Source organism: Pristis pectinata, chromosome 20, assembly GCF_009764475.1.
Source record: "Pristis pectinata isolate sPriPec2 chromosome 20, sPriPec2.1.pri, whole genome shotgun sequence".
Classification (NCBI taxonomy): Eukaryota; Metazoa; Chordata; class Chondrichthyes; order Rhinopristiformes; family Pristidae; genus Pristis; species Pristis pectinata.
Window position 1 is genome coordinate 1,042,041 of NC_067424.1, and position 16,203 is coordinate 1,058,243.

Below are 16,203 nucleotides of genomic sequence, written 5' to 3' on the forward strand. Positions count from 1 at the left end.
ACAATCTCAAGCTGTTGAGAAAACCCACGTGGTGGGCTGGCCAAAAAGGTCAAAGTCCAAGCGATCCAAGGGAGAGGGAAAATTGGATCCAACAGTGGGCTCAGTGGCAGAAGACACAGAGTAATTAATGGTCACCACAGGATCTTGGTCACCACAGGACCATGGTCACCACAGACTCAGTACTGAGTCCCTTGTTTTGTGTAGTTATTAAAAATTAATGATTTGGACCTAAATATAAGGGACACAACAGAGAAGTTGGCAGATGAAACAACAAACAGAAATAGAATGTAGAACAGTACAGCACAGGAACAGGCCTTTCCGCCCACAATGTTATGCTGAACCAATTATATTAGTAATAAAATGCCCAACTAAACTAATTCCTTCTGCCCACACAATGTCCATATCCTACCATTTCCCTCACATCCATGTGCCTGTCTAAGAGCTTCTAAAACCCCTCTATTGTATCTGCCTCCACCACAACCCCTGGCAGCACATTCCAGGCACCCCCCACTCTCTGTGTAAAAAAATTTGCCCCGCACATCCCCTTTGAACTTACCCCTCTCACCTTCAATGCATGCCCTCTGGTATTAGACATTTCAACCCTGGGGAAAAGATACTGGCTGTCTACTTTGTCTATGCCTCTGATAACCTTATAAACCTCTATCAGGTCTCCCCTTAGCCTCCGCCACTCCAGAGAGAACAACCCAAGTTTGTCCAACCTCTCCTTATAGCTCACACCCTCTAATCCAGGCAGCATCATGGTAAACCTCTTCTGCACCCTCTCCAAAGCCTCGACATCCTTCCTGTAATGGGGTGACCAGAACTGAATGCAATACTCCAGATGTGGCCTAACTAAAGTTTTATAAAGCTGCAACATAACTTCCTGACTCTTGAACTCAGTGCTTTGACTAATGAAGGCAAGCATGCTCTATGCCTTCTTTACTGCCCTATCAACCTGTGTAGCCAGCTTCAGGGAGCTATGAACTTGGACCCCAAGATCCCTCTGCTCATCAACACTTAAGGGTCCTGCCATTAACAGTGTACTGTCTCTTTACATTTGATCTCCCAAAGTGCAACACCTCACACTTGGCTGGGTTGAACTCCATTTGCCATTTCCCCGCCCATATCTGCAACTGATCGATATCCTGCCGTATCCTTTGCCGGTTTTCTACACCATCCACAGATCCACCAATCTTCGTATCATCTGAAAACTTGCTAACCCAACACTAATATCTTTAAGAGACCCAACACTACCTCCTCCTTTATCTCGAAATGCCCCAGCATATTAGCACAATCTACACTGATCTCCCTATCTTCCACATCTTTCTCCTTGGTAAATACTGATGCAAAGTCCTTATTAAGGACCTCACCCACCTCCTCCGCTTCCAAGCATATGTTCCCTCCTTTACCCTTGAGTGGTCCTACCCTCTCCCTAGTTATCCTCTTGCTCTTGACGTATATATAGAATGCTTTGGGTTTCTCCTTAATGCCACTTGCCAAGGACTTTTCCTGGCCCCTCTTGGCTTTCCTAATTCCCTTCTTGACTTCATTTCTGGCTTCTTCATAATCCTCAAGTGCTCTGTTTGATCCGAGCTTCCTAAACTTTACATACTTTTCCTTTTCCTTCTTGACTAAATTCACCATCTCTCTCGACATCCAAGGTTCCCTCACCCTGCCATCCTTTCCTTCCTTCTCACTGGAACATCCCTGTCCTGTACTCTGTGCAGTTGGTCTTTAAACACCCTCCACATGTCAGATGTGGACTTGCCCAGAAACAGCTGTTCCCAATTAACTCTCCCTAGTTCCTGCCTAATGCTCCCGGAATTTGCCCTGACCCAATTTAATACTCTCCCGCAAGGTCCATACTTATCTATAGCTATCTTAACTTAAGGGGTTGTGGTCACTGTTCCCACTGAAAGGTCGGTCATCTGGCCAGGCTCGTTACCCAACACCAGGTCCAGTACGGCCCCTCCTCTCATTGGACTATCTACATATTGATTTAAGAAACCCTCCTGGATGCACCTAACAAATTCTGCCCAGTCTAAACCTCTTGCACTAAAGATGTCCCAGTTTATATTGAGGAAGTTGAAGTCGCCCACAACAACAACCCTATTAGTTTTACACCTTTCCCTAATCGGCCTGCATATCTGTTCCTCAATGTCCCACTGGCTATTGGGGAGGTCTGTAGTATAATCCCATTAGAGTGATTGCACCTTTCTTATTTTTGAGTTCTACCCATATAGACTCAGTGGATGAGCCCTCCATTATGTCCCCTCTGAGTGCAGCTGTGATATTGTCCCTGATTAGTGGCACAACTTCCTCCACCACCACCCCCCACCATCTCTTCTAAAAGATCAAAACCCTGGAACATGAAGCACCCATTCCTGTCCCTCTCTCAACCAAGTCAATGTTATGGCCTCAACATCATCGAGATTCACCAGAATGTTGCCTGGAATGGAGGGCTGTCATAATAAGGAGAGATTGGACAGGTTTGGGTTCTCACTGGAACAGTGGTGAGGGGAGACCTTGTGGACGTTTACTGAAATTACGAGGGGCATAGACAGGGTAGATGGTCAAAGTTCTTTTTTCCCCAGGGCAGGCAAGTCTAGAACTAGAGGGCACAGTGAGAGGGGAGAAATTTAGAGGAGATCTGAAGGATAAATTTTTCACGGTGGGTTTGTGAACAAGCTGCCAGAGGTGGTAGTGAAGGCAGATACAATTACAGCACTTCAGAGCTGATGAATAGGAACAGATGGGAAAGGTGTGGAGGGATACAGGGCAAAAGCAGGCCAAAGGGATTAGTGTGGATTTGTATCACAGCCATCATGGACAAGATGGGCCGATGGGCTGAAGGGCCAGTTTCTGTGCTGTACAGTTCTGTGATTCTGTGTCCCAACAGCTGACGATGAGGAGGAAAGCTTCACACCACAGGAGGGTGCAGATAGTCTGGTCAGGTCATTTGGAATTTAACCCAGAGTGGTGCGAGGTCATGTATTTGAGAAAAACTAATGAGGCATGTACAACATAGGGCAGGATATTAGGAGGTGGGGGGAGCAGGACTTCAGAGTCTGTGTCTGCAGGTTCCTCAAGGTACCAGGATAGGTCGATAAGTGGTTAAACAGGCAGCTAGCATGCTTTCTTGTATTAGTCAAGGTGCAGAATGAGAATGTGAGAACGGAGGTAATGCAGAGAGACGGGAGAATGCAGATGCTGGAATCTGGAGCAATACACAATCTGCTGGAGGAACTCAGCGGGTCGAGCAGGTCAATAGTGGGAGGAAGGAAATTGTCGAGGCTTTGGGTCAAAACCCTGCATCAGGACCCTGCAGGGTTCTGCTGGAACTGTGTACTACAACAGTTAGACCACAGTTTTGTCACTGACATGTGACTGCACTATAGAGATTTACTAGGATGTTGCCAGGACTGGAAAATTCTATCCATGAGGAAAGATTGGTCTGGGACCTGGAGTGACCCCACGACCCTGGTGGGACCCCATGACCCTGGAGGGATCCCACGACCCAGATGAGTGCATGAGGCAGCATTCAGCCAATTGGAAGCCTGTTGAACACTTGATGTTGCAGAGAAAAGTAAAGGAAGTTTGGGGAAAGATAATTGTCTGAATGTAGCAGAGTTGACCCAAAGGTACGTACACTGTGTGGTCTGACAAACACATCACATCTGGGGCTGCAGACTACGTGTCAGGAAACCTTGTGAAGCCTTGCCCTCTGGGTTCCTGCAGCAGTGAGTCAGCTCACCGTCACACACTGGGTGTGGTGTGGAGTGAACCTCTCCTCTCCTTTGTCCCCACTCTTGGATCCCAAGGTTCCAACTAAGCATACACTATCTGTTGCCTCATCTGAAAGACGGCAGCTACAGCAACGCAGCACTCCCCCAGCGATACGTTAAGTACCAGTCAAGTCTTGGTCCTCTTGCCTGCAGCTTTCAACTCCATGCAAAACGTTGACAACTCAAAGTTTAACAGGTGGAAGTCACTCCTTGGAAAGAGTTGCTTCTACCCGCTGACTGTGCCCATCTTCTCAGTAACTGTGTGCCAACTCAAACCACAGGCTGTGGGAAAAGGATTTGAATCTTGCCAAAATATAAAGTATTCTTTTGTCACTGTGGTGAACCTAAAACTACAAAACTCTGCAAATACTTAATGGCAGGGCAGCCAATAAAACAATTAAATCCTGTCAATTTACATGCATTGGGACCCGAGGACTCACAAGAGCCATTTCCTGACCTCAGCACTGGTTCTGCTCACACTGACAGTGTTCCACAGCTGAGGGTTTCCACATTAGAACCATAAAACAATGCAGCACAATACAGGCCCTTCAGCCCACCGTGTTTTGCCGACCTTTAAACCACGCCTAAGACTGTCTAACCCCTTCCTCCCACATATCCCTCTATTTTAAATTCCTCCATATGCTTATCTAATAATCTCTTGAACTTGACCAATGTATCAGCCTCCATCACTACCCCAGGCAGCACATTCCATGCACCAACCACTCTCTGGGTGAAAAACCTCCCTCTGATATCTCCCTTGAACTTCCCACCCATTACTTTAAAGCCATTCCTCTTGTATTGAGCATTGGTGCCCTGGCTGTCCACTCTATCTATTCCTCTTAATATTTTGTACACCTCTATCATGTCTCCCCTCATCCTCCTTCACTCCAATGAGTAAAGCCCTAGCTCCCTTAGTCTCTCCTCATAATGCATACTCTCCAATCCAGGCAGCATCCTGGTAAATCTCCTCTGCACCCTTTCCAACGCTTCCACATCCTTCCTATAATGAGGCGACCAGAACTGGACACAGTATTCCAAGTGTGGTCTAACCAGGGTTTTGTAGAGCTGCATTATTACCTCGCGGCTCTTAAACTCGATCCCACGACTTATGAAAGCTAACATCCCATAAGCTTTCTTAACTACCCTATCTACCTGTGAGGCAACTTTCAGGGATCTGTGGATATGAACCCCCCAGATCCCTCTGCTCCTCCACACTACCCAGAATCCTGCCATTAACTTTGTCTTGTGCCTTGCAGTTTGTCCTTCCAAAGTGTACCACCTCGCACTTCTCTGGATTGAACTCCATCTGCCACTTCTCAGCCAAGCTCTGCATCCTATTAATACCCCTCTGTAAGCTTCGACAGCCCACCACACTATCCAACCTTTGTGTCGTCTGCAAACTTGCTAACCCACCCTTCTACCCCCTCATCCAAGTCATTAATAAATATCACGAAAAGTAGAGGTCCCAGAACTGATCCTTGTGGGACACCACTAGTCACAGCCCTCCAATCTGAATGCACTCCCTCCACCACAACCCTCTGCTTTCTACAGGCAAGCCAATTCTGAATCCACACGGCCAAGCCTCTCTGGATCCCTTGCCCTCTGACCCTCTGAAGAAGCCTACCATGTGGAACCTCGTCAAACGCCTTACTGAAATCCATGTAGACCACACCTACTGCACTACCCTCATCAATCTTCCTGGTCACCTCCTCGAAGAACCCTATCAGCCTGACCTTCACTTCTTGCACCTACCTCCTTCCTCTCGGACCCTTCACATTTCTCTTCCTCACTTTCACATCCCAGCATCATATCTTGGGCTGGGCGTTGACCCTCTGTTGTGTTCACCAGTCACACAACGTCATGTGTCAGTCCCTGCTTCTCGATTGCCTGTTCCAGTGTAGACGTAATGGTAACGTTAGCCACAGAGTTCGGCACACGTACAGGTGGTCCCCGCATTACATTCACCTTTACAGAGTTCACAAATTGCTATCCAGCTATTTGAGATAGCAAATAAAATTTGCCCTTACAGTATTTATGTGAAAAAATGTCAATAAACACCATTTTTTATCTAACATGTTTGTGGATGCATGTGCAGATGACACAGCTTCACGATACGAAACGTCATGATATGGACCATTTTCCCATAGTTTCTAATTTCTCGGTTTGTGTTCCTGATTTCCCAACCCCAAGGCTGGCCCTTCCTCGAAAACGTGGAATTGCACCGACATTCATTTGGAATTGTCCCAAACCTGAGAACGTTTCCCCTCCATTGACTAACAAGGAAGGAAGGAGCTCATCTGGGAATTGCTGTAATGTTTGTACCCAATTAAATAGTGTTCTTGAACATCAATGTATTACATCTCTGTTTATCGATTCCAGGTCTGCTGAATGCAGGATTCTGTTCTGAGGTACAACAATTGGCAAAGCACATTGAAAGTAGGCTCCTTCCCATTCAGGAGATGAGCCACAGACTCTCCAGGGAAGCATAAGCTTGCTCCGAAAGTGGAGAAAATCTGCTGATTTATTAGTAACCATCATTATAAAGGACTTTCTCATGAAGATTAGACTGAATGTTTAATTGTTCTCCCCTGGGTATTCTGTATTCAGTAAGCAATGGAGTAATCAGATATTAAATAAATGTGTATGTTTTTCACCTTGGGGAGCCATTGAAGACAAAGAACTACATAATGCCTCCCACGAGGTGATCCAACCATTTCTACTCTTCTCCGTCTCATTCCCAACTATAAATTCGGCATTTACAATAGGTCAAAATAATCAAAGGTTTTGAAACAAAGAATAGTTAAATCGGAATTTAGATTAAAGTTTATTAGTTGGAATAAATCAGTCCACGTTTGGTTTGAAGCGATCCAGACTCTGCAAGTGGACTTTAACCCCAGGCCTGTGTGGTGGCAGCCGAGGGAACTGGGAGGTGTGACTCCTGGCTGTTGTTCAAATATCACTAACTCCTGTAGACCAGGCAGGAAGCTAACCAGTGCTGAGGAACCGTGGCAACCGCATTCAGTGAGGTTAGCAGTGTAACACCCTGATCTAGCATCAGCTCCTGACCAACCAATTCTGACTGAAGTTGAAGACTATTGGTGGCAGGCTGTGCTGGAGAACCCTTGGAAGTGAAACGTTTGTGTTCAGTCCTCAGACTGACGAGGAGTTGTGAACTCAGCAAATGCAGTGAGAAAAGTCTGTCATCAGTAATGGAAATCTTTTTACTCATGTGTGCGCTAACGTTATGGCCCACAGATTGGTATTGGTATATTATTGTCACTTGTGTCGAGGTACAGTGAAAAACTTGTCTTGCATACCGATCGTACAGGTCAATTCATCACACAGTGCAGTTACATTGGGTTAATACAGAGTGCATTGATGTAGTACAGGTAAAAACAATAACAGTACAGAGTAAAGTGTCACAGCTACAGAGAAAGTGCAGTGCAATAAGGTGCAAGGTCACAACAAGGTAGATCATGAGGTCATAGTCCATCTCATCGTATAAGGGAACCGTTCAATAGTCTTATCAGAGTGGGGTAGAAGCTGTCCTTAAGTCTGGTGGTACGTGCCCTCAGGCTCCTGTATCTTCTACCAGATGGAAGAGGAGAGAAGAGAGAATGTCCCAGGTCGGTGGGGTCTTTGATTATGCTGGCTGCTTCATCAAGACAGCGAGAGATAAAGACAGAGTTAGGACCATGGACCAGAGTAGTTCCAAACAGCAATTATTCTGGAGGCGAGATACCAAGACCCCTGTAGCCTGGCCGATACACATAACAATCAGTATGGTGGACGTGCATGATCTTCCGTTATCGCATTGTATTTGGAAGCTCACTCTTCATAATTTGATTGTTGCCTTTCCCTTGTAGTGACAATGACTGCACTTCAAAGAAGTACTTCATTGGCTGTGAAGTGTTTTGGGATGACAGGCAGTGAAACGTGTAAAATAATCTAAGTTCTATGTTAGCACCCTGCATATTGCTGAGATTTAATCCGACAGTTCCTGCCACTGAGTTCTTTTCTCTGGATACAAACATCTTATCCACTAATAGCCTCTCTATTGCTAGTGTGCTCCTTTAGAGGGGCAATATGTGCAGAATGAACAGAGACTGAGTGAATGTTGTGTTCCCTATAGATTGGATTGGAGTGAGTCTCCAGCTGAAGTCCAAAGAGACAGGACAGACCTTCGCCAGCACGGAATTCAAGTTCTTCAACTGCAGCATTCACCAGTTGTAAGATCGACTTCTATCCCTTCTCTTTGTTTTTAAAGTGATTTGTAAATGTACAGACATACATGCTGTCTTAAACCGTCTCTCTTGTCAGCTCAATGCATGCAGATTACACAAGCTAATTATTCAAGAGCCTCATTTGTCTTGCGATGAACATGATGGTCTTGTTGGGCTGATTTGTGAACAGGCTTTAATCAATAGTTCATTCCTCAACATTGTCCTCTGGTATTTTTAGTTAGTTGGGATATTGATAAAATAGCAATAAACAAAGCTCATTCCATTTGTAAACAGAGCTTAGTTAAAAACCTCTCATCCCAGACAAGGACCATCCAGGCCTGCTCATCAATTCCCAGGCTTGGCATGTCCGAGCAGTGGATGAGCTGAGTGATGGCAGTCCTGGCTCCTCATTACAACAGGTGGGACCTGCTAGAATTTGGCTCCCTGCTGAAAGCAGCTCATTAGCAGCACTGGGTCCACCTGCCCTTTGCCTTTAGTGAGGGCACCCTGTGTGCACAGGCCTGATGATACAGGCATCACCTCCCGTCCTACACATGGCGTCCTCATCAGTCCTGCAACTTGGGGAACAAATGAACAATTAAACGTTGCCCTGTTACCCATTGGTATCACATTCCACACCCCAATCTACCTAATAGTGAGCAGTCACCACTGTTCTTCAATGCCAGAATCCCATGTGAATTCTCAGCGTGTTGTAGTGACAGCTCTGGTGTTTACCCAATCTGTAGTTGAGTCATTGCTGCCAGTCAGTACCAGTGTTGCTTCATGCAGTGATAGGAACTGGGTTTATTTTCCAAAGCAGAGACTAATATCTCATCAGCCTAGGCCTGGCCATGAGTCAGGGTCAGGGTCCTAGAGGGGAAACCACCAGCAGTTCCTCACAGTAAAACTTGATTAGTATTGGTTTGTTATTGTCACGCACTGAGGTCCAGTGAAAAACTTGTCTTGCATACCATTCGTACAGTTCAATTCATTACACAGTGCAGTTACACTGAGTTCGTATGGAGTGCGTTGAGATAGTACAGGGTAAAAACCATAACAGTACAGAGTAGAGTGTCACAGCTATAGAGGAAGTGCATTGCAGGTAGACAATTAGGTGCAAGGTCACAACAAGGTAGATCGCGAGGTCAGAGTCCATCTCATCCTATAAGGGAACCATTCAATAGTCTTATCACAGTGGGATAGAAGCACTTGTATCTTCTGCCTGATGGAAGAGGAGAGAAGAGAGAATGACCCAGCAGGGTGGGGTCTTTGATTATGCTGGCTGCTTCACTAAGACAACAAGAGGTAAAGACAAGAGTCCATGGAGGGGAGGCTGGTTTCCATGACACACTAGGCTGCGTCCACAACTCTCTGCTGTTTCTTGCAGTCCTGGGCATAGCAGTTGCTGTACCAAGCCATGATACATCCAGATAAGATGCTTTCTATGGTGCATCGATAAAAGTTAGTGAGTGTCAAAGGGGACAAACTGAATTTCTTTAACCTCCTGAGGAAATAGAGGCGCTGGTGAGCTTTCTTGGCTGTGGCATCTATATGATTTGACCAGGACAGGCTATTGGTGATGTTCACTCCTAGGAACTTGAAGCTCTCAACCCTCTTGACCTCAGCACCATTGATATAAACAGGAGCATGTACACCACACCCTTTCCTGAAGTCAATGACCAGCTCTTTTGTTGACATTGAGGGAAAGGTTGCTGTCATGACACCATTCCACTAAGCTCTCTATCTCCTTCCTGTGCCCCGACTCATCGTTACTTGAGATGCAGCCCACTACAGTGGTGTCACCTGCAGACTTGTAGACGGAGTTAGAGCAGAATCTGGCCACACAGATTGTCACAGTCACCAGATAGCACCAATGGTTCGTCACTTCCACTTCCCACCAGGTGTCCATTATTCAGTAATGCAGAAGGCCTTTTGGCCCAGTGCAGTCATGCTGGCCAATAAACTCCCACTTACATTAATCCTACACTAATCCAAATTTTATTCTCTTCACATTCCATCAATTCCCCCCAAATTTACCAGCATACTGGAGGTAATTTAACAGCTGCCAATTAACCTACCCACTCGCACATCTTTGGGATGTGAGAGAAAACCAGAGCTCCCAGGGAAAACCCAAACGGTCACAATTAGAACATGCAAACTCCACACAGACAGCACCCGAGGTCGGGATTGAACCTGGGTCTCTGGAGCTGTGAGGCAGTAGCTCCACCAACTGTGCCACTGTGTTCATTCCAGTGGGTGCATTGATTATTACAGGATAGACAACATGGATTCATTTGTTCCCAAGTTGTCAGTTTGTAATGTAAATGACAAAAGTTGGTATTTATGTACTTTTGGTTCAGGTTTTGTCTGTGTCATTTGTTAAGTGAATAGGGGACAGGGAAATCACAGCAGCTACTGTGTAGGAGGGAGGGGATTAAGTATCAAACATGGAGATTGATGGTTGTGATCATTCTGTGGGATCAGAAGGTAGTTTCCTCTAACCTTCTGAGCCTAGTGATGTCTGCTGACACTTCCTCACAGTGAATGGTTATCCGTTGGCCTTTTGAAGTTGTGCGTATAATTAATTTAATCCTCTGCAGGCAAGTGCACAACCTGTAGTGGTGGGTATCGGGGAGTGTGGAAGAAAGTCTCCCCAATCTCAGAACTAAGCACTGCTCACCGCCAGAGAATTTGCACCACGGGATTGTTGGTGAGGTGCATCCCTGACCCTGGGTTCTCACTGTAGCAGCAGTTCCAGGAGGTGAAAACAAAAGGCATTGTATGTCCTAGCCAGGTAGGACAAGCTGTATCCCAGGCTGTAATGGAAGAGATAGGAGATTGCTGGGAACTTTACAGAAATTGTTAAAACGTCACTGACCACGTGTGACCAAAGAACATCAAATGTGGCCCCTTTATTCATAAAGGGCAGTGGGGACAAGCCAGGTAATTACAGACCAATCATTCTAACATCAGTGGTCGGGAAGTTATGGGAGAAGCTCTGAGGGACTGGATGAATCTGCACTTAGAAAGGCAGCGGTTGATCTAGGAGAGTCAGTGTGAATTTGTTAGAGGGAGATCCTGTCTGGCCAATTTGTTTGCATTTTTCAAAGTAGTAACAAAATGTATTGGAGGTGAAGACGGATCCAAAAGATTAGAGCCCATAGGATGCAGGGCAAGTGGCAAATGGCACATTGGATCCAACATTGCCTCGGTAATGGAAGGCAGAGGATCATGCTGGAGGGTTGTTTATGTGACTGGGAGCCTGTGACCAGGGCTGTACCACAGGGATTGGTGTTTGTTGTAATACAACAAACAGCAAGGTTTTGTTGTTAAAGTTAATGATTTGAATATGAATGTGACTAGTAAATTTGCAGATGACAAACATCAGTGGCATCATTGACAATGGGGAGGAGAGTCAGAATAATATTGACAAGCTGGTAGAAAATAATGGCAGAAGGAATATAATCCTGATAACTACAAGTGAAGCAATTTTAGGAGGACTATTAATGGTAGAACATACACAACGAATGGTTGGGCCCATGAAGTATTGAGGAACAGAGGGACCTCAGTGTCCAAGTCTAAAGATGACAGCACGGGTAGATAGGGTGGAGGAGGAGGCATGCACAATACTTGTCTTCAGTAGCCAGGGCACTGAATGTAAGAGCAAGGAGATTATGGTACAAGTTTATAAAAGATTGGTTGGGTCACAACTGGGCAGGTTAGGTGTCTGACCCCTCAGATCCTCCAGCAGATTATTTTTTGCTCCAGATTCCAGCATCTGTATTCTTGTGCATCTCCCAGGTCATAAATGTGCACAGTTCTGGTGGTCATACAGTGGGAAAACCATGATTTCTCTGGCGTGCGCACAGTGGTGTTTCAGGATTTTGCCTGGGACGGAGTGTTTCAGTTATGTGGAGGCTGGGTTTGAGGGGGTGATGCTGAGGGAGGACCTGCTTCTACAGCAGTGGTACCTAAAATTAGAAGACATGGGTTTCAGGTTGTGGTAACTGGTCTAGAGGGGGATCTGGAACACACTGCCTGAGGGGGTGGTGGAGGCACACACTTAAGCAGCATCTGGATGAGCACTTGAATCATCAAGATGTAGAAGTCTACAGCTGGTGAATGGGATTAGTACTTGATGCAGGCATTAATAAGGTGCGCTGACTGTTCTGTTTGAGTGCTGACTGATTCTATGACTTTCCAAATGTGAATGGATATCAAAAAATGTTTTTATAATTCTGCATCACATATTGCAAGGGTCATCAGGTCGTGCCAGCTGATGATTGCTAGCAGAAGGTTCATAGGGGCTGATTATAGTCCACCCTACATTGGGCAGTTTTACTGTAATTTCTCATATGATGTTGTTCCTGACACTGTATCCAGAGTGTGCAAGGAGCCAGTTAATATGGCTTTTTTCAATTAAACAGACCTTGAGCAGCACTCCCTCAGAGGGAGTTGGTGCACCATAGTTTGTATGATATTGAAGTCTATGCTGCAGTGCAGAACAGGATTTCACAAACCTTTGTCCAACCTTTTCAAAATTGAGTTGAGTATTCTGGTGAGCCCATGTTGGACCTGCTGCCCTTTACCTGAGTTCAGATTCTGTGTGTGGCGTGTGAAGCAGACATGGGAATTATTCCACACATTGTAGCTCCCTGTAGTGGTGTCTACATCCAACATTGCAGTTAGAATCACAGAAAATTTACCATACTGCCAGAGGCCATTCAGTCTATCAAGTCTGTCCTGTTCAAAAACAACACCCAGCCTAATCCTGTGACCAAGCAGGTCAAGCCTCAAGTACACACCCAGGGACTGTCTAATGTGACGAGGGTTTCTGCCTCTCCCACTGCTTCAGACCCCTGCCATCCTTGGGGGCAAATACCTTTTCATACCTCCCCTTAATCTTCCCACCCATGATGTTAAACCTCTGCCTCCAATCTGACTTGTCCACTGAAGGGAACAGATTCTTCTAATTTACTCAACCCAGGCCCCTCATTATTTCATGGAAATGGACAATGTGACCCTGCATCTCAACTGCAGCGGTGGGACACAGCGGTCCAGGTGAAGGGTCTCAACCCAAAACATCAACTGTCCATTTCCCTCCCATTCCACCCACCCGCACCCACCCCCCCAAACAGATGCTTTCTGACCAGCCAAGTTCCTCCAGCACCTTGTGTTACCCCCAGGTTCCAGCATCTGCAGTTTCTCATGTCCCCTCAACCTCCTGTTTCAAACCAAACCATCCCAGCCTCTCCAATCTTTCTCCATAATGACAATTTTCCACCCCTGGCAATGTCCTCCTCTGCACCTCCTCCAGTGTGATCACATCTCCTGTAGTGTAGTGACCAAAATGGTACAGTGCTCAAGCTGTGGACCAACTTGTTGTACACAGTTCAAGCAAAACCTCCCTGCTCTTACATCTTTGTCTCAGCTAATGAAGGAGAGCATCTCATCTGCCTTTATAACCCCTTATTGACCTGTCCTGAACTCTTGTTGCCCTGTTGCATTTCCAAAGACATTCCCTCACATTTATCCCTATTCCTTCATGATTTCCAAAGACATTGCCACATGTGGACTAGCCACAATATGATGCTCGTGTGTGAAGGGTTACTGCAACCCTCTGGCCTTTATCATGGATAATGGGCTGACCCACACCTGACGTTCACTGCTCCTGGGCTCCCACAGGCACACCTTTCCCTGGCATGCTGCTGCCGAGACCTGGCTGCCACAAGATGTGGTGAGGCCCCAGGTGACAGAAGCCAAGGCCACACCCCATGTGCAATGAAATTTTAAACCAGGTTTTCAAAAACAGGTTTTGTAGATAACAGTGACCGCACCTCATGTTGGCCAGACTGCTTCACAACTGACGTCCTTCAGGTGAGAGCTCCACACATTTCCTGTTCTCTTTTTGTTTCAGGTGTCTGTCGTGTGTGACCAGTGCTTTCCATTGCCATTGGTGTAAATACCGAAACCTTTGCACACATGATCCAAGCATCTGCTCATTCCAGGAAGGACGAGTCAACTCCTCTGAGGTAAGTCAAGCCCCTTCACTTACCACCAGCTATCTGTCAGTCTATTAACATCTACATGTGAGACATTTTTAAAGAACATGCAATGAACATTGATTAGTCCCCACCTTCCTATGCAGTGGTGAATTTTGCCACCGAATTTGGTCTTCACTGAGAGGTGGCTCCCAGGAGAAGTGATTTGTGATTGCCCCTTCAGGTTGCTGATCTTCATTGTTGGGAGACTGGTGTTTGTCATAGAGCACTACAGCACAAACAGGCCCTTTGGCCCATCTAGTCCATGTCAGCCTGGTTTTCTGCCTAGTCCCATCTCCCTGCACCCAGACCATATTCCTCCAAACCCCTCCCATCCATGTAGTAGCATGCAAAAGTTTGGGCACCCCTGGTCAAAATTTCTGTTACTGTGAATAGTTAAGTGAGTAGAAGATGAACTGATCTCCAAAAGTCAAAGTTAAAGATGAAACATTCTTTTCAACATTTTAAGCAAGATTAGTGTATTATTTTTGTTTTGTACAATTTTAGAGTGAAAAAAGGAAAGGAGCACCATGCAAAGGTTTGGGCACCCCAAGAGATTTCAGCTCTCAGATAACTTTTACCAAGGTCTCAGACCTTCATTAGCTTGTTCGGACTATGACTTGTTCACAGACATCGTTAGGAAAGGCCAGGTGATGCAAATTTCAAAGCTTTATACATACCCTGACTCCTCAAATCTTGTCCCAACAATCAGCAGCCATGGGGTCCTCTAAGCAGCTGCCTAGCACTCTGAAAATTAATAAATGATGCCCACAAAACAGGAGAAGGCTATAAGATGATAAAGTGTTTTCAGGTAGCCATTTCCTCAGTTCGTAATGTAATTAAGAACTGGCAGTTAACAGGAACACTGGAGGTCAAGTTGAGGTCTGGAAGACCAAGAAAGCTTTCCAAGAGAACTGCTCGTAGGATTGCTAGAAAGGCAAATCAAAACCCCTGTTTGACTGCAAAAGACCTTCAGGAAGAGTTAGCAGACTCTGGAATGGCAGTGCACTGTTCTACTGTGTAGCAACACCTGCACAAATATGACCTTCATGGAAGAGTCATCAGAAGAAAACCTTTCCTGCATCCTCACCACAAAATTCAGTGTCAGAAGTTTGCAAAGGAACATCTAAACAAGCCTGATGCATTTTGGAAACAAGTCCTGTGGACTGATGAAGTTAAAATGGAACTTTTTGGCCGCAATGAGCAAAGGTATGTTTGGAGAAAAAAGGTGCAGAATTTCATGAAAAGAACACCTCTCCAACTTTTAAGCACCGGGGTGGATCAATCATGCTTTGGGCTTGTGTTGCAGCCAGTGGCACGGGGAACATTTCACTGGTAGAGGGAAGAATGAATTCAATTAAATACCAGCAAATTCTGGAAGCAAACATCACACTGTCTGTGAAAAAAAAAAGCTGAAGATGAAGACTTCTACAACAGGATAACAATCCTAAACACACCTCAAAATCCACAATGGACTACCTCAAGAGGCACAAGCTGAAGGTTTTGCCATGGCCCTCACAGTCCCCTGACCTAAACATCATCGAAAATCTGTGGATAGACCTCAAAAGAGCAGTGCATGCAAGACAGCCCAAGAATCTCACAGAACTAGAAGCCTTTTTCAAGGAAGAATAGGCGAAAATCCCCCAAACAAGAATTGAAAGACTCTTAGCTGGCTACAGAAAGCATTTACAAGCTGTGATACTTGCCAAAGGGGGTGTTACTAAGTACTGACCATGCAGGGTGCCTAAACTTTTGCTTTGGGCCTTTTTCCCCTTTTATTTTGAAACTGCAAAAGATGAAAATAAAAAAGTAATCTTGCTTAAAATATTAAAGAAGTGTGTCATCTTTAACTTTATGCCTTATGGAAATCAGGCCATCTTTTACTCACTTAGCTATTCATAGTAACAGAAATTTTGACCAGGGTACCCAACCTTTTGCATGCCACTGTACCTATCCAAACTTCTCTAATGTTACAACTGAACCACTTCCACTAGCAGCTTGTTCTACACTTGCACTGGCCATTTTCCCAGCTGGTCCAGGTTGCTTTGCAAGCTTTGATAGCCTTCCTCACTGTCCACTACACCCCCAATCTTGGTGTCATCCACAAATTTGCTGATCCAGTTTACCACATCATCTAAACCATTAAACAACAGA

At 45.5% G+C, this 16,203-nt stretch overlaps 1 protein-coding gene across 3 annotated transcripts in view; it reads left to right on the forward strand.

The window, feature by feature from the left end:
- The window catches only part of LOC127580813 (plexin-A2-like), a 470,755-nt gene that overhangs the window by 299,314 nt on the left and 155,238 nt on the right, over positions 1–16,203 (forward strand). For all 3 annotated transcript variants that reach the window (XM_052034725.1, XM_052034726.1, XM_052034724.1), the window contains exons 8-9: positions 7,918–8,014; positions 13,926–14,040. In XM_052034725.1, coding sequence (XP_051890685.1) covers positions 7,918–8,014; positions 13,926–14,040 — 212 coding nt within the window. The remainder of the gene's footprint in view (positions 1–7,917; positions 8,015–13,925; positions 14,041–16,203) is intronic.